The sequence below is a fragment of the Beta vulgaris genome, chromosome 1, assembly GCF_026745355.1.
Source record: "Beta vulgaris subsp. vulgaris cultivar EL10 chromosome 1, EL10.2, whole genome shotgun sequence".
NCBI lineage: Eukaryota > Viridiplantae > Streptophyta > Magnoliopsida > Caryophyllales > Amaranthaceae > Beta > Beta vulgaris.
In genome coordinates this window covers 51,306,542-51,330,342 of record NC_079202.1, presented here as the reverse complement: position 1 = coordinate 51,330,342, position 23,801 = coordinate 51,306,542, and the positions used below count along the sequence as shown (strand labels likewise).

The following is a 23,801-nucleotide window of genomic DNA, read 5'->3' as shown; positions in this document are numbered from 1 at the left end:
AAGATATTGTGACTATTATACATGTTTTTATAACTTGATTGTGTACTTAAATCTAATAAACTAGTCTTATATACATGCTATGCGTGCAAAAGCAAATAAAACTTGCAATGAAATTTGACAGAAGTGTTAGCTTGATTGTTTTTTTATGTGATGTATATCAGTATATGGTCAATAGAGTAAATAATGCAAAAGGCCAACAAAGAGAAAAAAAAAAAACGTGAAGAAGAAATAAATAGGGAGGGGGGAAAAGAATCAAATTGGCGTAAAACTCCATAATACGTAAGCAAAATCACGTTTTAGCACTACTCCAAATTCCATCCCCAATTAACAACAAAATTACATCTCTCGACTCCAAAAACCCAGCAAAATCATCATCATCATCTTTTTTCCAGACCCAAAAATTTGGTGGGTGGAACTCCTTTTTCTTGTACTTTCAAATCTTACCCAGAAAACAGTTCCACCAAAAGTAACGTATAAAATCTCAATTCTGATTTTTGAGTGGGGAAAAACAAATAGAGAGGAGAGAGAAAGTTTGGATCTTTCAATGGCATCAGATCAGGAATTACCGCAAGAAATACCAGAAGGAACATTGCAGAACATATTGGACCAAAATACCCTCAAATGGGTATTTGTAGGAGGCAAAGGTGGTGTTGGGAAGACAACTTGTAGCTCAATTCTTGCCATTCTTCTAGCAAGCGTTCGATCTTCTGTTCTTATTATCTCAACTGATCCTGCCCACAATCTTAGCGACGCTTTTCAACAGCGTTTTACCAAGGCTCCTACCCTTGTTAATGGCTTCACCAATCTCTTTGCAATGGTAAATTTTTCATTTTTTTTTTTGCATTTAAATTTGATTTCTTTTTCTGGGTTTTGCTACTTTTGTCAATTAATGATTTGGGTTTTTTTGGGTGGTGTAATTTGATTTCAATTTTGATTGATTTGGAGATGTTTTTGGATTTTTAGAGATGGGTTATTGATGAAGTTGAGGGATCATTAGGTGTTGGGTTGAAATCCTGTTTGTTGATTGTTTGTTTAATTTGGCTATGGGAGTACGTAGTTGGTTGATTTAGGTTTTATTTGAGTGCTAAGTATATGGCTGAAGTTAGCAAAGTTCTCTACATTGCTGTAGTACTTCTATATATTGGAAATTAGGTTATCTAGATGTTCTTTTGTGCTTGTTGGCTGCTTTGCTTGTTTGCTGTAGACTTTATTGAATGTAATTCCTTTTGCATTCTTGATGGAAGGATATTCTTCTTTTGCTGAAAAAGAAGTTTGTAGTGGAGAGAAGTGGATTGGGAGCTCTTTTATTGCTCATGGTCTTCTTAGAACATTTTCTAGTATAAAAATAGGACATGATGTAATTTGCTAGTGTGTGAAGTGAATTAGATCACCTGTGAGAAATAGATAGGTGTGGTGGGCACCCATATTATTAGAGAGTGAGAAAGATGCAGAACACCGATTCGTATATGGGAGATGAAGATGGTGAGTATCCCAAAAAAGAAATATAAGTGCAATTACATCCTTCAAATAATCTTGTCCACCGATAAATTTTCTTTGTTTGTGATAAGGGTGTTGTATTTTGTAAGTATATTGGCCTGCTACATTCTACATATGGTATTGAGCGAGTTTGGGTCTACAAAATAAATTCTACAGAAGCTATGTGCCCTGTAATATTTTGATTTATGTTGAATGAGTATTGTGGAAAGGATTGCTAATTTATGGGCAAGTAAGCTAGATGAAGTTGCTGGACTTTCTAAACTAGATGTCTAGAATAACAAGTTAACCAAGGATGAAAGTCGTGGCCGAAAATAATATCTTTAGTCAAGTGATGATGGTTTCGGAATACAGTCCAGAAGAAGAGGTTTTCTGGCAATTAGCTGAAAATAAAATGATTACAATGATGCATAGCCTAAGATCTAAAGAGGGAATGAAAGTATATGATATGTGATGTTAGCGAAGAAGCATAAAAATTATGTTCCAGAGAGAAACAGTGAGAAAAAGCAGATATTTTGATGTACATATGGGAAAGTAAGTAGCTGTTGCATTTGACCTATAAATTAGTTTGGCTGTTTTCAGTTATTATTTCCCCTGATATTTTGCTTTAGTAGTTATATTCAATGTTGTCAGCATACATTTACTTGCAGGAAGTGGATCCGTCCGTAGAGAATGAAGATCTTTCTGGTGATGGGCCAGATAACTTTGTATCTGAGCTGGCAAATGCAATTCCTGGAATCGATGAAGCTATGAGTTTTGCGGAAATGCTGAAGTAAGAAACTTGTCGTCTCAGTTTCAAGAACTTTGGATTTAGGATCTTCTATTACTGTCCAGTTTGTGTTTGGTCATTTATGTGCTGTATTCTTGTCAACGTGGTATCATTTCGCTACAAGAAAGCTCTCAAAGACTTTGTTCTTAAGGTTGTTCTTTTGTGTTGTATACTTTATGGTAAACATCAAGGATTAAATCCAGGCTGAACTCACAACTTAAAGTTGTGTTCACCGATTGTCACTTGTCACTAGGCTACCAATTTCAGTTCTAATATGTGCCTGGCCTTTTTCTAACGTACTTGGGATCTCATTGAATCTATAAGGGCAGAGTAGAATGCAAGTGGAGGGATTTAGTCACACCATAGCTTTAGTATTAGTAACTATGATGTGAGTTGACATAAAGCCATTTCATGTGTGAGTGCTCATTATCGGTGAAAGCATTGCTAAACCCTGCTCTTCAATTGTCGTCGTAGATTGAAATCAGTACTAGTAGTAGTGAGTAGAAGATAGGAGAATGGGGAGATTTGTTTTTGAAATGCATACACGTCGCTTTCTTACTTCAGTAATGTTGCAATTCGCAAGTTACTCAAAATGACCCTTCTTTCTGGTGATACTCTCTTCTTGCAAGTATGTAATTCCACTTTGGAATAACTTCCATCAAAACTAATATAACTATTAGTGATTTTCTGTTAAGATATGTTAAAGTTTCAGTTCATTCCTGAGAAAATAAGAGAAGTTTCAGGCATGTTTCCTGTGACAATTGATCCTCTCTTGAAGGAGGATGCATAAAACAATTGATTTTTGTTCGGCTGTTTTATTGTGTAAATGTATTGTCCTGGTTGATCTATTGACTTCTTATCTTCTTTTTTGTTTTTTTCAGATTGGTTCAGACAATGGATTACTCTGTCATAGTGTTTGATACAGCTCCCACAGGGCACACACTTCGTCTTTTGCAATTCCCTTCCACATTAGAAAAGGGACTGACAAAAATGATGACCTTGAAGAATAAATTTGGAGGCTTATTGAGTCAGGTACGGCTTGATGAGATCTTATGATTTTTAAATCCACACAGTGATACTCACAATATCTGGAATGCAAGAGTTTTTCTTATTCTGCTGAAAGTTTGATGTGTTAGATCTTGCCTCAAATTATAATATTTGCTGAAAGAATAAAGTTATTCTTTTTCTGCTGAAAAGTTGATGAGTCGGGGGTGGGGGGGTTTCTTGATCTTTGATGATGCAAGTCCATGGACCTAACTCTACAGCTGATTCTTGCTACTTGTGTAGCTTTAGACTTATTCACAAGTAAGCAATCTGTTGTGCATTTTGCTAGATGACTCGTCTCTTTGGTGTTGAAGACGACTTTGGTGAAGATGCGATCCTTGGCCGGCTTGAAGGCATGAAAGATGTAATCGAACAAGTAAACCAGCAGTTCAGGGATCCGGTAAGACCTCTTGTTTATTGTTTTGCTACATATTTGAACACATGTGGGTGTATTAGTAGAAGCTGCTGTTATTGTGTATTAAACATCAGAGGAATCACATAACAAGAATTGCCATGTGGTCTATAAGGTTACTTAATCTAGCAATACACCAAATATCAGTATTCAATTTAAGAGTGAAATTATCCATTCCTGGCTTCTTAGTTATTCATCAATTTTTTTGAAGCCATATAAAGTATTAAAGTACTTCCGCTGTCCAGAACTCCAGATCTGTTTTAGATTTCACGTATACTGTTTTTGGATGTCCGGAAATCATTGCCACCTTCTCAATACTATAATGGTTCATGATTAAATTTCTGAACATGTTGAATAGTTCTTACTGTAATTAAGTGATGGGGAGATGATAGAAATGATAAAAATATTATAAAGGATGTTTTTATAAATCATATCATATTCTTAATTAAGAGAGATTGGGATAATCTGATCAAATATTTCAGACTGAAGGAGTAATTTGGAAGTGTTGATAGTGTTTTCTCTATTATATATGGGAACTCTTGAGGACTTTGGTGTCCACCCTTTTTGACCAATATACCCTAACTACAAAAGAAAACTGCAACACCTACCATTATTAGTTTAAAAATAAAGATAAAAAAGGGAAAATCCATCCATCTAATAAAATGCAAAGCAGTTACCGCTCATCCTTCGACTTCGCATCCGCATGCATAGCATGCATATAAAGGCTAGTAGCTTATATTTCCATGCCTGTTTATCCCGCTAACCTGAGTGTTTTCATGGTTATATTGCAGGATTTGACAACCTTTGTCTGTGTTTGCATTCCTGAGTTCCTCTCTCTCTATGAAACAGAGAGATTGGTGCAGGAACTAGCAAAGTTTGAGATTGATACTCACAATATCATCATTAATCAAGTTCTTTTTGATGACGAAGGTACTCTCTATATCTTAAAATACTTTACGTTTTGTTTTAGTCCATTGAGACGAATAATAAGCTTACCTCCCTTTGAAATTTGGTATTATAGTTATTGACTCTAAGCTGCTGAAAGCAAGAATGCGAATGCAAGAGAGGTATATTGATCAGTTCTACATGTTGTATGAGGACTTCCACATTACAAAATTGCCATTGATGCCAGAAGAGGTAGGTGCAGCTGATATATTTTTGAAATTCGAGATGGATTAAATAATAGTTTATGATCAAATTTTGAAATATGGCACTATTAAATTTAGTGATAGAGAAAGGTAGAAATGACCCAACTATTATCAAAAGTTCTTCTATAAAATCATGCCATTTCCTTAAATTATGAAGGGTTAGGACAAAGTGAGTATGTGATAACTTATTTTGGGTGATGGAAGTACTCGTTTCATTGTTGCTTTAAGTTTCCAAATTTTAATTTTCCATCATCGTGTAAATTTGGTGATTTTGTAGGTCACTGGCTTACAAGCGTTGAAGGGATTTTCTCGTCATTTCCTTACACCATATCAACCTTCAATCACAAAAGGAAGTGTTGAAGAACTGGAGATGAGGATAACGGAGTTGAAGCTACAGTTAAATGGTGCAGAAGAGGAGCTGGAGAGACTACGAAAGGGCAAACAAAAGGTGTAATTGTGTCTCATAATATGCCATCGCTTTTTTGTGCCATTTTCTTCTTCGAAATTTTTACTGTTTTAGCTATTCCTGTTTTCCTCCTTTATAAGAAAAAAAAATTGGTGGTTGGATAGGCAGGTTATATAGCCCACAGGGCCTTGTCCAAGGATGGTCTATTTATTGGTTTTTCTGCAGGGATGCATGATTTACAGTATAATCTTTTTGCCTCCTATACATTGTTTATTTAGGCTTACTGTAACAAAAATCAATGAAAGGTGAGCGTTTTGTAGGACAAGTTATTTGCTGAAACTTTTCTCCTTGATAGCAAACACTTGGTGTAGTAATTAGATAAGTTGTTACCACTTACCACCATTGGTAGAGTTATAGTTGATCATCTAGGCTTGTGAAACAAATATCCTCGAAAGGATCTTTTGTATCCCACGTCTTGAAATTCCATCTTCGTGCCAAATATCTATTTTTGTGTCGTATATTTAGTGTGACGCGATGTATATAGAATTGATGGTGCGACATCATCACTAACCTCTTTGAATCTTAATTAGTGGTGATCTCATTACAACCTCAATAATGATTTGTAGTTTTATTACTAATAATTAGTAACCCCATTCATGCATTGTGTCACAACCATTAATTAGTGGTGTGGCATATTGCAGGGTTTGTAATCTAGACATTGTACTATTTTTGTGAATCGACTAATTCGTCTCTCGCGTGGAAATCTTTTTTACAAAATCTGAAGTTGGTGTGGTTGGAGGAAAGTTGGCTTGGCACACATTACACATAAGCTCTAATGGTTACAGGTTACAGTCAAAAGGGTCATATGAACTTCTTTTTGAAGGCAATTTTTATTTATGAGACGTATTAAGGTCTATTCAAGTGATGTCAGATGAACTTGGGGAGTATATGACACTTATTACACTATCAAATACTTCTATGTAACAAAGAAGAAGAAACCATAGATCGATGTATCAACCCTTTAAGAGGTAGCCATTCTAAAACATCCTTTTAAAATGAAATTTCGGATACAACAATTTTTAGACAAATATGGCAAAGTACTTGTAACTTTTGAGGGTGTAGCATTCCAAAATTGATTTCATTACAGTTCAGTCCATAACTTTTTTAAAATTATATCAATATGACCATTTCGAACTCCAATGTAGAATATGCAATCAGGGAAATCATTTTGTAGGATCAAATAAAAGCTAAAAAATTTCATATTATTTAGAAAAGAAGAAGTTATCGAACAAAATCATAGATTTCAAAGAATATCTGTAATTATGAATTTTGAGAACAAGTTAGTAAAGGGTAAAGAGCATTGTAACACAACGTTGAGATGGCCGAGTTGGTCTAAGGCGCCAGATTAAGGTTCTGGTCCGAAAGGGCGTGGGTTCAAATCCCACTCTCAACATTTCGTTTTTTTGTTTTTCTCATTGCTGCGATAATTCAGTGCCCCATCCCCTCTCGTGGATAGCACTTCTTGTGAAAAATGCGGAGTCAATGATTTGCTCAAAACATAAGTATGCAATTCAGTCTGAACCAGAACCGAATACTGGCTCCATCCAAAGAAAATTCCGACACGGGTCCGAAAAGAATTGCAACTATCAATACTACAACTTATACAAGGACAAATATTGCCAAAATACGATTTCGGTTACATCCTCCAATTTCATGGAATTCGACAATCTTGTGATGCATCAGATGCATCAGTACATAGCCAAAATTGTTTGTTTAACTAAAATATCCCAGGTGTGATCAAATACAACAATCTCTCAAAGAAGCAGAGCAGACAAATGGAATTAGCCTCCATGTAAGGTAGAAATAAAAACGACCACATCCTTCTCTTCAAGTATCGTGTCAAGCTGACCGCTAAGCTCCCAGTCACAATCATTCACTAGCACGAGAACTCCGGGTCTCCTGCATATTCGTAGATATTAACCACAGTCCAACTTTAATTGTTAAAACTCCTTTTGTTTCATAAATAGTATCTCCTTTCAAGTAGTATAATGGTTGGTTCTCTTCAAGTATATTGTCAAAACTCAATATTGAAGAGATCTGAGAGCTTACACAGTATCTCCTTTCATAAACATCTCTGGCCTCTCTTTTATCAGATTTGTTCGGACCCATGACAGCAATTTTTTCATGCTTAGCTGCATATAACATAAAAAGCAGGTCCAATCAGGTCAGTTGACGTGAACCAACCAATAAGCACCTTTCAGCGCACGAGTATTTTGTGTTGCACATCAATCTTTGTTTTTATTTCCAATCATTTCTGGTGGTGGAAGATGTCGGTAAAGAACTCACCTTCCCTTTTTCTTCATCAGCTTGGTCAACATTGACCTTATGAACCTTTACAGACTCGCACAGAAGCTCTAGGCCCCCTCTTTATCGGAAGACACATCATGAGATCAAAGTTAGAAATAGCAGATAAAAACGAATGGAAGTGTTCTGTATTTAGAAATTAGAAGCATAAAAGTTCTACGGAAAGGAAGGCAATAAATCAAACAGTCAAAAGGATCCTCGGACATGTGAGAAGAGGTATCCCTGTAAATGGATTGATGAATATCTCAAACAAGTTTCTAAATAAACAAGTGTATGACAAGATCTTCCAATGCATTTAGGGCATCTTGAACAAGTTTCAAATTACCCAGCAAACAGTTTTGCAGACGGCATGGCTTATTCATTTTTCAGGGACACATTTTTTTGTTTGAAACATGAATATTGTTCATCTTAAAAGTAATAAGCTAGTACTAGTATAAACCCTTTAAGCTAAGCCTCAAAGCACAAATACTCGTATCCCAATTCCCAGGTAGTCCACAAAGATTCAGCTCCTCACTCTAAATTTATATGGCCAGATATCCAATCCCTCACTCTAGTCACACATAATAATTTTTGTGGCTGCAGGCCTTCTAAGTCATAGTAGTCTCAACTCTCGGGAACTGCCTTTGATACATTAAGTCCTTCCTACGTCCACTAAACCTGTCTATCAAATTTATCATATGGCTCCAACCAATTCATTACCTTTCTCTGCCCCATTCTCGTACCTACTTCATTCAGCCATCAAGGACACTTAACACATTACTAATCTGGTCTCTTAGATAGAGAATACCTCAGCAAGCACAAAAGATCGGAAAGGAATTCGCCTGAAGGATTTCTAATCAACTTCAGTAGGAGTCTTTCATGTTTACTTATAGCACATGAAAAATCATCCTCCAAAACTTTCACCAAGGATTATTGTATCCACTAACTCACTATGCAGCTGATCTGACTAGTGTTCACTTCACACGAGGCCCTCGCATTATTTTGATTTATTATAAGACTACTATTGCTTTTACCAATAATGATGTAGCTATGGCTTGTATATACTCCCTCCGTTTTTTAATTTCTACTCACTTTCCATTTACCTTCATTTTTATAAGTTCTACTCATTTCTGCTGTATTCCTTATTTGGCAAACTCTCTTTCTCTTTTATCTTCTAATACACCAAATGCTACAACGAGGCTCAGGTGACACTTGATACCCTAAATAAATAAAAGCTTTATCCATATTCCATTGAGCCATTAAAAAATTTCACATAATTGTGTTAATTGTTGATTCCGCATTTCGAAATTACAATTCTCAAGGCCTAGTACTGGCAACCTGAAACTGAAATCCAGGCTCTGCCACTACCAAACACATGGAACCCACTCTACTCTTTCTCCATAAATGTAACGCGAAGACACATGGTGTTATCCTATTTGGCTATTTTCTTTTTTCTTGATTATTGGAGCTATAGTAACTTAGTGAGTAGAAGTTAGGAAAACGGAGGAGCATATTTCTAAAATATCCAATCACTCGTGATTTTTGTCATAATATGCTTAGCTTCTAATCACTTTAGGGAGTTCAAACGTTGATGGAGTAGCATTATGTGATTGGCTACATACCAGCAGGTCCAGTACCTATAGCAGTAAAAAAACCGCTAGAGTCGTGATTCAATCATATTTCTGCTGCTACAATAAACTACCAGATTAGTTGTTTCGGCTTTGCCAGAAGTGTTGCAAACATAATTGCAGGAAAACACCCCAAAAAAAGGAGTCTCCACAAGAAAAACTCTATTTACAGTCAGGAATAACAAAAGCAAAATTGGCCTCAACACCACAAACTATGGCGCAGGTGCACCCAGTACCACGAACTTTGGCAAGAAAAGTAGGAAAGAAAAAGTGGAAATCGGAGAAAAAACTAACACGGATTTCCCGTTATCGGCAAGAAAAGTTAGCTTCAGCGTCATTTATGATACTCACTGCACCCGGGCCAATAGTTTGTGGTGTTTTGGCTACTAGTCAAAGTTGGTGACTTTGGGTGCATCCGCGCCATAGTTTGTGGTGTTGAGCCCAATTTTGCTTATTATTAACAATTTATCGTAAGCTTAACAAACCTACCGCTAAAGAGTCGAAGAAAAACCTAGAATAAAGGAAGTCATGAGGAATTGACGACAAAAACATACTTAAAAGAACTTCCAATTATTGTCTCTTTCATCTTTTGTCAAATTGTTAAAGGAAGGCTAAATTGACTTCATTAATCATAACATATTACAATCTTAATCTCCACAATTACTTCTTACTAGCAGTAAAGAATCACACTATTTCTAGTTCAACTATCATTCTTAAGCTAGTTTATCAAAAAAAATTGACGTTGACAATCTTGAAATATAGGAAAATTACAGTTTGTAACCCATAATAAGCTTCATATGACCCAAATTACAGAAGAAAACATGGAAGCAACAAATATCAATTAAATATACGAAAAATTCCCAGAAACACATATAGGTGTAAGAAACTTCAAGATCAATTCATACAAGCATAGAATTACAGTAAAATAAGAAGAATTGATGAAAAAGAAAAGGTGAAAAGAGAGAAATTACCCAAATTCAAGAGTTAGTTGCATGATGGATAAATTGTGCAAATACAGAGAAAAGATGATGGAATCTAAACAAAGCAGGAAACTTTTTTGTTCTTTCCTTCACCTCACTTTTTGCAGGGTTTTAGCGTTGGTCTTACTTCGAAATACTCAGCACGACGTCTTCGGTCTTTCCTATGCAACTAAGCAGTTTTAATACGACATCGTTTCAATTGAGTTTTTTCTTAATAATTTTAGGGTATTTTCTCTTTACCTTTATTTTTCTCAACTTATCTAATTTTTTATGAACTATCAAAATTACTATCTATCTACTATCTTTTTGTTAACTTTAACTAATTTATTGATTTTTTTCTGAAGTATTTACTTCATACTGGTTATGTCAATTTTTATAACTCTCTAGTTGAGTGCAAATTAGATCACGTACATGATAGTAGGATGAACATCATGCATACAAAGCCACATAAATTGTGTGCGTCATTAGATATAGAAAAAAGCTTTTTAATAAAAACCAACAAACTTATTCAAATGAACATTGTATTATAATGAACATATAATGTTGTCGATTGAAGATTTGTTAGTTATTCAGTAATCAAAATGTGCAATTTTAAAAAAGTCGAAATCCAAACTTTTAAGTCTAGACATTAATATAAGAGAAGGTATTGTGTCAGACTGGTCTGACACAATACAACTGGTCGGACCACTTCAGTTAGAAGCACTTGTGCTTCAGTTAGAAGCACTTGGGTTTCAATTGGTCTCCATTTTTTCCAGTTGGTTTCTAATTTTTTTTCAGTTGGTCTTCATTTTTTTCCAGTTGGTCATCATTTAGTTGATGTTTTTCAATTGGTTATTGTTTTTGTTTCAGTCGAGTTTATGTGTTATTTCAGTTGAGTTTATTCCATTTTCAATTGGCTTTTGATTATTTTCAGTTGATTATTGTTTTTTAAGAAGCACTTGTCTTTCAATTGGTCTTCATTTTTTTCCAGTTGGTCTTCATTTTTTTCAGTTGGTTTTTAATTGTTTTCAGTTGGTCTTCATTTTTTCCAGTTGTTCTTCATTTAGTTCACCCACCCAATCGACCCAACCAGATCGAAGCCCCAACCCCAAAAATCAACCCATCCACCCAGATCGAAGCCCGCCCAACCACCACGATCCACATCTCGACCCACTCGAAACCACCACTTCGACTCAATTCGAAGAAGGAGATGGAAATTTGAAGGTTTCGGTTATGGAGTTTTGAAAGTGGTGATTCGAATCAACGAGAGCCGCCGCACAGTTCTTGCAGCTTCGTCCGACGAACATATTGGGTCAGACGGTCTGACCCAATAGTTTCACTTAATGTAAATGTAATTATTGTTGGATAGACATCCAAGGTTATTGATTGAGCATTTGCAAGCTATCAACGAACATTTAAAATGTCCATTTTAAAATTCAAATATTAATGCAATTACTTGTTAGCTGAACATGTGTTGTTGTCGATTGAACAATGTGATAAATGAATGTTTGCAAGTTCTTCAAGATTCAAAATTTATATTTTTTAAAATTCATAAGTTATCGATGTCAAAATTGGCCTCAACAACACCAATTATGGCTGGCTTAGGTGTACCAACAACACGACCTCAACTAGGTGCAGCTGATAGCATGAGCTATGAGTTTGTGTGCAGGACATAAATAACACTAGAGATGAAATAAAATAATGCATTACGTCCTTTAATTTGTGTCATTTCTTACACTCATGATACAGGATCACAGGAGAGCCTCCCCAAAAGCTAGCCTAAAAGGGAGGAGAGCCCATAATCTTATATAAATTCCACACAGCTCCCCACATAACCGATGTGTGATTCAAGTCTCATACCTTGCAAAGATACCGTAACAACTCAATCCCAAATAGTTCATCGAAAAGACATATCATCGAATGTAAACTAAACTAATAGATTGCATTATTTTATCTATGTCATGTATTGCAACGAAACTCATAGTTCAGGATGTGGATAGCGAACTACACCCAATCTCATAGTTCATGTTGTGGTTTGCACCTACTTAAAGTCGTGCAGTTGGCTGCACACATTTCATAGTTTGTATTGTTGAGGTCATATTTGTCTTCGTTGATTGAACATAACTTTGTATTAGACTATTCTTAAAAAAAATTACTCCAACATTATTATCATATTTCATTCTTAAAAATTAAAGAAGTTATTTTAATTTGACAACGGTTCATTTTATTGTTAATTATTTTTCATTTATGTATTCATCAATTTATATGCAAAATGCTCATCCTACAGCCGTGTGCACCATCTACGCTTCTTTTTGGTTGAAATGTGCACCATACTATAGGTTAAAATTTAATGTCGCAAAACTGAAATATCCAATGGACCAAGCTGCTTGTCTCTATCTCCTCTTGTCCGGTTAGCCTTCTACACCCATAACTCCGTAAGCATCATTGCCGCAAAATTTCCCAAATTTGCAGCTACTCTGATATTCACAATTTTTTTTTTTTTTTTTTTCTGGCAGCGGTGAGATTTACAGATCACTAATATTACTTCAAGATTTGAACTTTCTGGGTATCCGATAAATCTGCACAGTAGGAATTAGAAAACGGATGTGGTTGACTCAGTGAGTCCGAGTTAGGGTTTCATCTTCAAAATTTTCGAAGTTTGTGTGGGTCATTTGAATGTGAGTTTTGGTAATAGATGGAGGCTTACAAGAACTGGATTCGGCAAAACAAGGACTATGTTCACTCCTTAGAGTCTCTTGCTAATGTAAGTTCCTTTCTTTTTCTGTTTTATGTTGTTTTTACTGTTTGATTACTTTAGTATTTGTGCTAAATTAGTGATACTTAATCAAATTGGGACTTTTGGGATGATGGGTTCTGCAATTTTAGCATAGTTAAGCAGAAAGCAAGGAATTTTTTTGTGTGATCTTGCTGTAGTTTTATGCATTGATTTAATGATATGACTTTGTGGTATGGAGTACTTAATAGTTAATATTCTTAGATTGTGAATTTTTCAGAAAATTTGACAGGTTTTCTGGATGACTTGACCAAAACTAGTGTGCCAATTCACCTACTTGTAAATTTGTGGATTTTGTTATTTGCTATATGAATGTTTATTGGCATATCTTGTAATTGTAATGTACTAAATCATTGGGGTATTTTGAATTAATTTTCGCCCTAAACGGTTAGAAGTATTGTGTGTGTGCATTATGCTGACATACTCCAATATGGGTCTTCTCTATATAAGTATTATTGGACTAATTATTTTGTCATTGCTATTGGATTGCCAAGTTCAGTGGATATTTGGGTGTGTGGTTGTACTGGAAGTAGGATTAGTGATCTGATTTTTTGGATAAGAGAGGTGATGCTAATTGGTGATGCATATTGACTTCTTGTGCAGTATTGAACCTTATAAAAACAAATTAATTCATATTGAAATTCTACATGTCGAAACTATTGCTGGGTTTGATGAGTGGCACCCAATCATAGAAACACAACAAAGTGGCAAACATGGTACATTGGTTGGAGAGGAATGATAAATGTTGCACTCCTATGACATTAAAAGCACCAAAACTGAACTTCTAATCGTCGCCCCACAATTACTTAAAATCGCCACAAAAACAATTAAATTTACATTTATAACCTTTTCACCTCAAATTTCAGATCCAGAACCACCACCTCTCACCTCCTGCCACCCCCCCACCAGCAGCCTTTCTCTCACCTCAAATTTCAGATCCAGTTCGTCGGCCTTCTCTCTCCTTCGCCGGCCTTTGACGGCGAGGCAAGGCGGCAAGGTGCTGCTTCCAGCAGAACACATGGGACAAGAGAGAGAAATTGGAGTTTTGGGTTTCTCGGCAAACTTCAATACTCACTTGATGTAATCAAATAACATACAAATTGAGAGAATTTTCCATGTCAAGGTTGAATAGCGATATATATAAGAAGGAAGAGTTGTGTTTTCCTCATGAAGGCACGAAGAGAAGAAGGAGTTGTTTCTCTCACCACAATCGCCAGGTAAATCTCGAAATTTTTTTGAACCATGTGGCGAACGTCTCGCCTGGACGTTCGCCCCATGGCCCGAACGTCGGGCCTGGACGTTCGGGCTGGGGCGATCGCCCGACGTTCGGGCCATGGGGCGAACGTCCAGGCGAGACGTTCGCCACATGGTTCAATTTTTTTTTTGAGATTTACCTTGCGATGATGTGGGTGGCGGTGGCGGGTGGCAGGAGGACGTAGGTGATGGCGGGTAATGGGAGGTGGTGGTGGTGGTGGTGGTGGTGTAAAAAGGAGAAGGGTAAAACAGTCCAATAAAATAGTTTCGGGGCGATTTTAAGTAATTGTGGGGGCGATGTTTAACAATCCAGAACAAAATTTGTGTCGTAAATAAGTACATGCACCCAAGTGCATGTAGAGCATGGTGCACCCTTTTCTAAATTACGTCGTTTTATCATTTTTAGAGTCTATAATTTTTAAAAATTATTGTTATTTGTTTCCTTGAATTTTGCAACTAAAGATTCCTTTTTCAAATTTAAATTTAAAAGGTATATGTTCTTTCCTTAAGTTTAGATGTTCATTTACTATATGTTCTTTTCATTATAACCTTTGTTCTTTTATAAATATAAATTTACACGCTCTTTAATTTTAAGTCTTGTGTTATTTTTTAAAGTAGAAAAGTTGTTGAAAAAAGTTCGTGTTCTTTTATATAAATGATATGTTCCTTTTGGGTGTGCACCCTAGTGCATAATCCACGCTTTGAATTTGTGTAGTCAATCTGAGAATGAAATTCTTCGTTTTCCTTTTGTCTCACCAATTCTTTTCTTATTTCTTTTTAACAAATGAACTCCTAGAAACACAAAGGAATAAAATCATCGGCGTTCACTCCTACTCTTGTTGTCTTACCTCTGTGTTGGATCATTCAACATCCAATATTGCTGTAGAAGTTTTTATTTCTGTTTTTTTCCCTTTCTCTCTTTTGCATGAATGTTGTATATAATATGATTGGGTAAAGTTCCCTAGATATTGTGCGAACTCTTTCTTTACTCTATAGTTCCTGTAAGGACAGGTGGAAAAGTTATATATCTGCAAAATATTGTCTCTCTTACGTTCTGCTTCTGCTCCCATTTCCCAAAGCTTTCAGTGAGTGCAATATGTAGGCAGCTGACAGTTGTGTGTTGCATATGCTATAGCCTTATAGGATTTCCGAATCTTTGTGGCTTCAAATGTCGAGCTTTAACAAAGGCATGAAATCAACAATTGAACTCCTAAAAACTCTAAAGAAATGAAATTATTTGCATTCAGCCCTACTCTTGTTGTCTTTCTTCTGTGTTGGATAATTCCTCATCTAATATCTTGTTCCGGAAGTTGTTATTTTGAGCTTTGATGATATATCAACAATTGAAATCCTAGAAACAAAAAGGAATGAAACCATTGGTGTTCAGCCCTACTCTTGTTATCTTATAGGATCTCTGACTCTTTCGTGTGACTCCAACTATTAAGCTTTGACAATGAGCATCTTGGGATTGCTGGGGTGTGATTGTAGCTAATAATATTACCCTTGCAGTCATTGTGCATGCACTATACGAAGATACCTTTTTGTTTTTATAATAAAGTTTTTTGGAGTACTGATGTTCACTGGCTGAAACAGGGTCGAGTTTCTTCCTGCATTTTGATGCTATTCTCATTTGGCTTTAAAATGTATAGATGTCAGCAGATCTAATCAGTAATCAAGTACAATTGATATTCGATATTGAGGTTGATTTTCTGTTGTTTGACATCTTTCTCCATTCTTGGATAGGGATTGACATGGCTCCTTCCTGAACGCTTTTCAGCTTCAGAAATTGGTCCAGAAGCAGGTTTTGTGAAATTTTGGTAACTTTTAAGTTCTTCTCACTAGCTTTTACCAATTGCTTTTGGTGCGCTTTATGTCTCCTCGCTTCCATTTGCTAGAATGTACCAAGTTGCACTCTGATGATTATATTTACTGAACTTCGTGCAGTCACATCGATACTGGGCATAATTACAGCAATTAATGAATATATAATCGAGACAACACCAAATCCGACTCAATGGCGAGTGCCCTCATTGTCATCGTCGTTTCCTTTTCCATTGTGTATATCTGCTATGAAGGAAGTAGAGACATTGGTTGAAGTTGTGGCACAACAATTGTATGGCGATGACCAAAAGTGGAACTTTATCTTGATTACAGAAGCCTCTAAGTAAGCCATATATGCCGCTCTTCCTCTTCTGTACTTGCATATCCCTATTGATTTTGCAATACATGGTAAATATTTTGTGTGCAACTATTTTCAGGGCTTTTCTGAGGTTAGCATTGTTTCGAGATAATGGTTACAAGATGCTCTTACATGGTGGTGAAACGCCAAACATCAATGATCCCTCTTCTCCCCATGATAATCTTGGAGATGTTGTGAAACCTGGTGGAGTTCAGAGGCCGGGATACCCCAACAATCATTATGTACAAAATCCTTGGAATCGTGAAGGGATTGCTCTTGCTGCATTGAATAGGTTTGGTGAAAATGCTAGGATGGTTTATGATCCAAGGTGGCTAAAAAGGACCCAACAACCTCAGACATTCACAGATAATCCAAGTAATTAATTGCAAGTCTGGAATTTTAATATTGGGTCATTACCATTTCATCCCTGGGATATTGACTAATTTTTAATTTTTATGATTTTACAGTTTCGGCAATACAAAGGCCAACAATTTCTTCAATATTGTCTGAGAAGGGTCTTCGTGGGGGCTTGTTTCTGATGGGAGAAACACTTTTTATCTTAAGGCCACTCATTTATGTATTTTTTATCAGAAAATATGGGCCACGTTCGTGGATACCATGGTTCATTTCACTAGGAGTAGACCTGGTTGGTCTGAGCGCTACCTCACAAGCAACAAAATCAAAGGGAGGGACAAGCGCACAGAAGGAGATTCATCTTTCTGTAGCTGAAAAGGATGAGGTCATAATTTAATGCTTTATATTAACATATTTAAGAAGTGAGGTGTATTTACCTATAAACTGAAAGGTTCCTGAGCATAAAGTTTATTATCATGGTTTTGAATATTACTTGTGTGTTCAATTGCAGTTAAAAAGGCGGAAAGTGTTGTGGGCATTGTATATTATGAGAGATCCATTCTTTTGCACTTATACCAGGTTTTGATTATCTGTCAATCCTATAATGTTCTTGATCTTTTTTCTACTGTATATAAGATCTAAGTTCTTTGTTCTTGTTTTTGTTCATAGGCAAAGGCTTGAAAGTACGCAAAAGGCGTTAGAGCCTGTTCCTGTTATTGGATTACTGACAGGTACAATATTAGTTTTCCCTTTCTGTTTCATCCTTTAGAAATATTTTGTTCATCACTCGATTGTTGATTCGTGTTGTGAACGATCTCTGACTATGTGTTATGGTTTTCAACTTGCCGCAGAAAAACTAGTGGAGCTTATTTTGGGAGCACAGACACGGTATACTTATATGTCAGGGTCATAGTGCTGTAGATGAAGGCTGCTGCCTTTTTTTTCCTTTTACTTCTTGATTCTAGTAGGCTTGTATCATTTTTTTCATTTGCTATGTACGAAAGTTCCTCCCCCTCTATGTTGTTTTGTGATTTAAAGTGACATGACAAATGTTCAAGTGCGTATACTGGTATGATTTAGCAATAACGAGTGCTTGTGTTTATCATCTTTGAACTATGTAATTGGCCAATATAGAGTCGTGTAATTACAACCAATAAAATTTCAATAGGCTGGTCAACCTCCATAAACAATATCAAAATCTTCGAAGGCAACGCCAAACTCATGGCCTCAACGCCTCTACAAACAGAAGCTCATTCGCTGTATCAAGGACTTCGTGAAGCATTCAATAGAGAGATTAGATTTGTCCAAATTCGATCAGACTGTAAAGAACTAGTTCACGCAATCGACAGTCAACAACAACCATTCGAAATCTCCGTTCTAGTCCATGATATTAAAATGCTACGTCTATGTAGTAGGTTTAGTTATTGCATTATTAGTAAGGTAAGCCGGCAAGAGGTCGCTCCAGCTCATGAGCTAGCCACCGCAGCCAGATTTGGTAACTTAAATCTTTAAGTTTATGACTGTTTGTCCTTGTCGTCAAAAAAAATGTTGTTGCATCTATTAGTGAATTATTTCCATGAATAATGTCAAAGGGAGTGTTGATTCCACTTATGCATTGAACTTGAAATTAATTCTATGGATACCGATACATAGTACAGTACGCTAGAATTTTGATTTTTTAATAAAATCGCTACTCTAAGTAGTGGATAATACCAATAATGTTTCACTGAAGTTGACCGCTGTTTCAGATAGCGGTGATATTGTGTCCCTAAGACAAGCTATAAGAGACGCATATAAATCGCTACTTAGATTAGTGGTTCATTATAGAACATAACCAATGCAAGAGAAAAGGGGAAAAAACGCGCCATGTAGGCGTTGTGTGCCCGCGCACTCGGCTTTCGCGGCACTCTCCTTTTCTCTTCTTGGCAATTTACGGTATAAACCGCTACCGTCAATAGCGACTTAAATTTAACCGCTACTCACGTTGGCGTTGTGCACCTCGCGCACTCGGTTGCTTTGCCAACAGTATATTAAAAATATTCTCACGTGCTGTCTTATCTGGACAGTATCCATAAAATTAATTTCAAGTTCAATGCATCCAAGGAATTAATACTCTCTTTGACGTCATTCTTGAAAAAATTTCACCTACTATTACATGTTTGTAATGTGAAAGAGTTCTTAAAAAAAATTTTTTTACTATATATTGACCACCTTTTGAAATACTCTTATTCCCTTGGTCCTATGTTAGTTATTCCACGTGTTTTTTTTTTTTTTTTTTTTTTTTTTTTTTGCAGTTTCCCCATACACATTTTTCACATGTTGCTAAATAAAAAATTCAAGAAATGTTTTTAAACTTTATAGAAAAGATTATACTAATTAAAATATAAATTCCAACTACATTACAATTTACAAAGTGGTCTGTTAGACTATTATTTTGAAACAATTTCAAATATAAATATACCCTTTATTAACCTTCTTTAATTTTGATTGTTGTCCCAACAATATAAGCTTGAAACTTTATCAAGAAGTGCATTGTTATTAGGAGTGTACTTGTCATTGCCACGTACTTTTTGCTAAAGCTTAGAGTTTCCCTCACGTCAACTAATTTATACTCTCTTATTCCTATTTGTCCTATAATTATAACAACATTAAGCAACTTTAACTATATTCCTATTCCAAATTGTAGTCGGATTAACCAGGTGATCTAGAGTTCGAATCCTAATCGTAGCAATTAACAAACCAGCCTATAAATATACAGAGGCCTGCCCTCTACAGTCTACATTCTCTCTGTTTAAGCCCTCCTACTCATATACATTATACATCCCATCCATCATCATCATGGCTAAGAGATGCAACATCCTCGTTCTTCTTCTTCATCTATGCCTTTATCTTCTTCCTGTTGTTGTTCCTGCTTCAGTTAATATCAATATTCCAGATTCTGAAAAACTGTCCTTTGATCAAATCTATCAGTTTGGTGACTCCTTAAGCGATACCGGCAACCTTGTTCTTGAAAATCCACTAGGAGCACACAATTTTGCCAACTTTCCTTATGGTGTTACAATCCATCATCCTACTGGTCGTTGCTCTGACGGCCTTCTTATCATCGATTATTTCGCTAAATACTTCCATCTCCCACTCCTTAGTCCCTTTCTTGATAAACAGGCCAACTTCACACATGGTCTTAACTTCGCTGTGGCTGGCTCCACTGCTCTAGACACCGCTACTCTAGCATCTCTAAACGTACTTTCACCTGTTACCAATTCTTCTTTATCTGTTCAGCTTAACTGGTTTAAGTCTCATCTTGAATCAACCTGTGGTAGTCCTTCAGAATGTGAAAACAAACTCCGAAGATCAGTGTTCTTCATAGAGACAGGAGGTAATGATTACAATTATGCGTTACTTCAAAGGAAGACTATTGAAGAGGTGAAAGATATGGTGCCTCAAGTGGTTGAAACTATTAAAGAAGCTGTCAGAAAAGTTATCAGTCTTGGTGCAACTCGAGTTGTTGTACCTGGTAACTTTCCTATTGGTTGTTTACCCATCTATCTTGCTTCATTCGAAACAAAGGACACGAATCAATACGATGATTTGAAGTGTTTGAAGGGATTGAACGAATTTGCCAAGTTTCATAATGATGTCCTGAAACAAGCTCTTAGGGAGATTCGAGCAGAGTATGCTGGCAAGAATGTTGCAGTGGTTTATGCAGACTATTATTCAGGTTTAAGGCGAATTCTTTATAATGCAGATGCTTTCGGGTTCAAGAAAGATGAGATACACAAAGCATGCTGTGGATCTGGTAAGAATGCGTACAATTTTGATTTGATGAAGATGTGTGGAAACAAAGGAGTTCCAGTTTGTCCAAACCCATCTCGACTCGTCAGCTGGGATGGAATCCATTTGACTCAAAGGGCATACATGCGCATGGCTCAACGCTTGTTTCAGCAAATCATTCCACAAATCTTACAAGTTGTTTGATGAGTTATTAGAAAATAGAAAGTTATGTCTTTTAGGAAGTTTTTTTTCTATTAATATGTAATGTTTAGTTATATTCTGTCAGTTGTCACAAGAAAATACAGTTCATGTTAATTTACATATTCTGAGTATCAAATTCTGTAGGAGCTAGTTTCTTTTCCTATATAAAGTAATGTTTAGTTATGTTCATTTGTCCAAGGAATTCATTCAACTAGAGTACTAAATTTTGTTTCCTAGAGTTGTAATTAATGAAGTCTTAACTACTGCTTCTTCACTAACATATGAGCCCATTGCAAAGAAGATTCTTGCTGCACCATGTTCTGAGTTTTCATTTTCTCAACAAATTTATCTTTATATGTACTTAAATAAAAATTATAGAAAGTTGATTGTTTGAATATATGCATTGACACAAAATTAACAAGATCCGATAAGTAACAAGACTATTTTTTTCAATATGTGTATAAAATACAAAATTGTCAAAGTATATATGCATACAACGTCAGAAATCAAAATGTTCCGTTAAGAAAACACGGGGAGTACTAACATGACCATTAATTTTAGACTAATAATTATTGAGGAGGTTGTTGGATAAAACGTTGATACTAAACAAAATACGAATGAAGAAGTACGTGATAAATTTTTATCATGGAGTTTTCTCTTTTAAATTTGTACAATATGTCGGCGTATATTTTCTAGGCGCGAGGTGATAGCGAACAAAAGAGGTAGTTTTGACAAAATAGGATTGTAAATTTTTAAAAAAATAGTATTTGGTTTTCTTCAAAAATAAAAGAAATAGTTTATGATTAGAATACCAATTTTGCAAATTTTTCATTATATGAATAATTGCATTAGTGAAAATAAATGAAGTACTACGTCTTTGTCCCCAAATTTTTCCTAGCATTTTCTTCAATCCATAAAAAAAAAGAACAAAAATCTAAAACTAGAAAAAAAAAAGCCTAAGAGTTTTCTAATTAGTTTCGGATTAGGAGGGAGCTTTCTAATTAGTCTCGGATACATTGGTCACTTGTTTCTTGCTAGGGCATAGAATTAATTACCCATCCACCAAGTAACTTGCTATTATTTGCTCATTTTATATCCTAAGTGTTTCAGAATTACTACATTAACCAACTGCATAGTATTCCTAATCCTAATTATAGTAGAATTAACTAAACGTCTGTTCTCACATCTTATTTTCAGTTCAGTTTAATTCATTGTTGTTACAATCAGTTTAGTTCAGTTCAACTTCAATCATCATTTCTATTAGTTACAATTTAATTCATTTTAGTTCAGTTCAATGCGATTGACCTCTTAAATCGTATAAATAGGCCCTTAACTTCCCTATAAATCGATCATTTATGTTATCAAAATCAATTAAACCAAGCAGTTTAATTAATTACTCTTACGAATTCCTACGCCCCATCACAAACAATAACATGGCTACTTCATACAACTTCCTACCCCTCATTCTCTTCCTGTCCTCTTTTCTTCTGCTTCCTGCTACTGCTACCGCTACTGCTGCTGCAGTTCATAATAACATTCCTGATTCCGAAAAACTGTCCTTTGATCAAGTCTACCAGTTCGGCGACTCCCTAAGCGACACCGGAAACCTTGTGCTCGAAAATCCTGTAGGAGCACACACTTTTGCCAACTTTCCTTATGGTGTTAGCATCCATCATCCTACTGGTCGTTGCTCTGACGGTCTTCTTATCATCGATTATTTCGCTAAATACTTCCATCTTCCACTCCTTAAACCTTATCTTAATAAACAAGCCAACTCTACCCACGGTCTTAACTTCGCCGTGGCTGGCTCTACCGCTCTAGACACTGCTACTCTAGCATCTAAAAACATTCTTTCACCTGTTACTAGTTCTTCGTTATCTGTTCAGCTTAACTGGTTTAAGTCTCATCTTGAATCAACTTGTGGTTCTGGATGCAAAAACAAACTCCATAAATCGGTGTTTTTTATTGAGACAGGAGGTAACGATTATAACTACGCCTTACTTCAAAGGAAGACTCTAAAAGAGGTGAAAGATATGGTGCCTCAAGTGGTTGGTGCCATTAAAGCAGCTGTGGAACAAGTTGTTAGTCTTGGTGCAACTCGAGTTGTTGTACCTGGAAACTTTCCTATTGGTTGTTTACCCATTTATCTAGCTACATTCGGAACAAAGGACCCAAATCAATATGATGATTTGAAGTGCTTGAAGGGATTGAACGCGTTCGCCAAGTTTCACAATGATGAGCTGAAACAAGCCATCAGGGAGCTTCAAGCAGAGTATTTTGACAAGAATGTTGCTGTGATCTATGGAGACTTCTATTCAGGTTTGAGGCGGATTCTTTATAATGCGGATGCATTCGGGTTTAAAAAAGATGAAGTACATAAAGCATGTTGTGGATCTGGTAACAATGCATATAATTTTGATTTGATGAAGATGTGTGGAAATAAGGGAGTTCCAGTCTGTGCAGACCCAAGTCGACTCGTTAGTTGGGATGGTATCCATTTGACTCAAAGGGCTTACATGCGCATGGCTCAAGGCTTGTTTCAACAAATTGTTCCACAAATCTTACAAGTTGTCTGATGAATTATTAGATAATAGAAACTTGTTTTTTAGGAAGTCTTTTTTTCTATTATTATGTAATGTTAAGTTATGTTCTTTCAGTTGTCACAACAAAATACAGTTCATGTTCATTTACATAATGTGAGTACCAAATTCTGTTTCCTAAAGTTATTGTGAAGTATGAACTACTGTTTCTTATCAATTACGTATGGAGAAAAGATATTTAAGTATTCAACTGCTATTGCGTCATATTCCAAAAGGAAGAAAATAAGGCATAAGATCAGTAACATATCACATGCACACTTTTGTTATGAAAATATGGTTTATGGCCTTCTGTGAAATTGTATATATGTTAATCAGACTTTAATTTAACTTCAAGTACCTACGTCAGATTCTTAACACTCCGACATGAGTATGCGAGTCTTGAGTAATGCAAAACTGTCTTTATATGTTATTCAGTTTCATCAATTCCAATTCTAACAGGGCAATG

The 23,801-nt window shown here is 35.8% G+C and overlaps 5 protein-coding genes and 1 non-coding gene across 7 annotated transcripts; 5 read left to right on the top strand and 1 right to left on the bottom strand.

Annotated features, from left to right (window-relative positions):
- The first annotated feature begins 198 nt into the window (after positions 1-198).
- On the top strand, positions 199-5,632 carry LOC104905492 (ATPase GET3A). Its single transcript, XM_010694058.4, has 7 exons — positions 199-817; positions 2,145-2,266; positions 3,145-3,295; positions 3,597-3,707; positions 4,511-4,649; positions 4,741-4,856; positions 5,145-5,632. Exons 1-7 carry the CDS (start codon positions 545-547, stop codon positions 5,319-5,321), a joined length of 1,089 nt encoding a protein of 362 aa, XP_010692360.2. The 5' UTR covers positions 199-544; the 3' UTR covers positions 5,322-5,632.
- Positions 5,633-6,645: 1,013 nt separating this feature from the next.
- TRNAL-AAG (transfer RNA leucine (anticodon AAG)) lies at positions 6,646-6,726 on the top strand. Its single transcript has one exon. It is a non-coding gene; the product is annotated as a tRNA-Leu (tRNA).
- A 177-nt stretch (positions 6,727-6,903) lies between these two features.
- On the bottom strand, positions 6,904-10,378 carry LOC104905493 (ubiquitin-related modifier 1 homolog 1). The gene is made up of 4 exons (XM_010694059.4): positions 10,216-10,378; positions 7,620-7,698; positions 7,383-7,465; positions 6,904-7,232 (listed from the first exon to the last, which is right to left on the bottom strand). The coding sequence occupies exons 1-4, from the start codon at positions 10,236-10,238 to the stop codon at positions 7,115-7,117; spliced, it is 303 nt and encodes a 100-aa protein (XP_010692361.1). The 5' UTR covers positions 10,239-10,378; the 3' UTR covers positions 6,904-7,114.
- A 2,100-nt stretch (positions 10,379-12,478) lies between these two features.
- LOC104905494 (peroxisome biogenesis protein 16) lies at positions 12,479-17,889 on the top strand. Of its 2 annotated transcripts, none has more exons than XM_048641271.2 (9): positions 12,479-12,613; positions 12,720-12,967; positions 15,995-16,052; positions 16,196-16,415; positions 16,510-16,805; positions 16,898-17,169; positions 17,296-17,363; positions 17,454-17,515; positions 17,636-17,889. In XM_048641271.2, the coding sequence occupies exons 2-9, from the start codon at positions 12,899-12,901 to the stop codon at positions 17,695-17,697; spliced, it is 1,107 nt and encodes a 368-aa protein (XP_048497228.1). In that variant the 5' UTR covers positions 12,479-12,613; positions 12,720-12,898; the 3' UTR covers positions 17,698-17,889. The 2 variants fall into 2 exon arrangements, with proteins under 2 accessions (XP_048497228.1, XP_048497232.1); XM_048641275.2 differs by having other exon boundaries at positions 12,532-12,638.
- Positions 17,890-18,037: 148 nt separating this feature from the next.
- On the top strand, positions 18,038-21,063 carry LOC104905585 (GDSL esterase/lipase At5g03980). Its single transcript, XM_010694174.4, has one exon. It carries the CDS (start codon positions 19,623-19,625, stop codon positions 20,757-20,759), a length of 1,137 nt encoding a protein of 378 aa, XP_010692476.2. The 5' UTR covers positions 18,038-19,622; the 3' UTR covers positions 20,760-21,063.
- A 1,006-nt stretch (positions 21,064-22,069) lies between these two features.
- LOC104905495 (GDSL esterase/lipase At5g03980) lies at positions 22,070-23,482 on the top strand. The gene has a single exon (XM_010694063.4). The coding sequence runs from the start codon at positions 22,112-22,114 to the stop codon at positions 23,330-23,332; it is 1,221 nt and encodes a 406-aa protein (XP_010692365.3). The 5' UTR covers positions 22,070-22,111; the 3' UTR covers positions 23,333-23,482.
- Positions 23,483-23,801: the final 319 nt, after the last annotated feature.

Excerpts from the sequence above, each read along its gene's own strand:
- LOC104905492 (XM_010694058.4), top strand. The coding sequence starts at position 545 with ATGGCATCAGATCAGGAATTACCGCAAGAAATACCAGAAGGAACATTG. Across the intron at positions 818-2,144 it reads TCACCAATCTCTTTGCAATG|GAAGTGGATCCGTCCGTAGA; the intron begins GTAAATTTTTCA and ends ATTTACTTGCAG. Across the intron at positions 4,857-5,144 it reads TGCCATTGATGCCAGAAGAG|GTCACTGGCTTACAAGCGTT; the intron begins GTAGGTGCAGCT and ends GTGATTTTGTAG.
- LOC104905493 (XM_010694059.4), bottom strand. The coding sequence starts at position 10,238 with ATGCAACTAACTCTTGAATTTGG. Across the intron at positions 7,699-10,215 it reads CAACTAACTCTTGAATTTGG|AGGGGGCCTAGAGCTTCTGT; the intron begins GTAATTTCTCTC and ends CTTCCGATAAAG. Across the intron at positions 7,233-7,382 it reads TTTATGAAAGGAGATACTGT|GAGACCCGGAGTTCTCGTGC; the intron begins GTAAGCTCTCAG and ends ACGAATATGCAG.
- LOC104905494 (XM_048641271.2), top strand. The coding sequence starts at position 12,899 with ATGGAGGCTTACAAGAACTGGATTCGGCAAAACAAGGACTATGTTCAC. Across the intron at positions 12,968-15,994 it reads CCTTAGAGTCTCTTGCTAAT|GGATTGACATGGCTCCTTCC; the intron begins GTAAGTTCCTTT and ends ATTCTTGGATAG. Across the intron at positions 16,806-16,897 it reads GACATTCACAGATAATCCAA|TTTCGGCAATACAAAGGCCA; the intron begins GTAATTAATTGC and ends ATGATTTTACAG.
- LOC104905585 (XM_010694174.4), top strand. The coding sequence starts at position 19,623 with ATGGCTAAGAGATGCAACATCCTCGTTCTTCTTCTTCATCTATGCCTT.
- LOC104905495 (XM_010694063.4), top strand. The coding sequence starts at position 22,112 with ATGTTATCAAAATCAATTAAACCAAGCAGTTTAATTAATTACTCTTAC.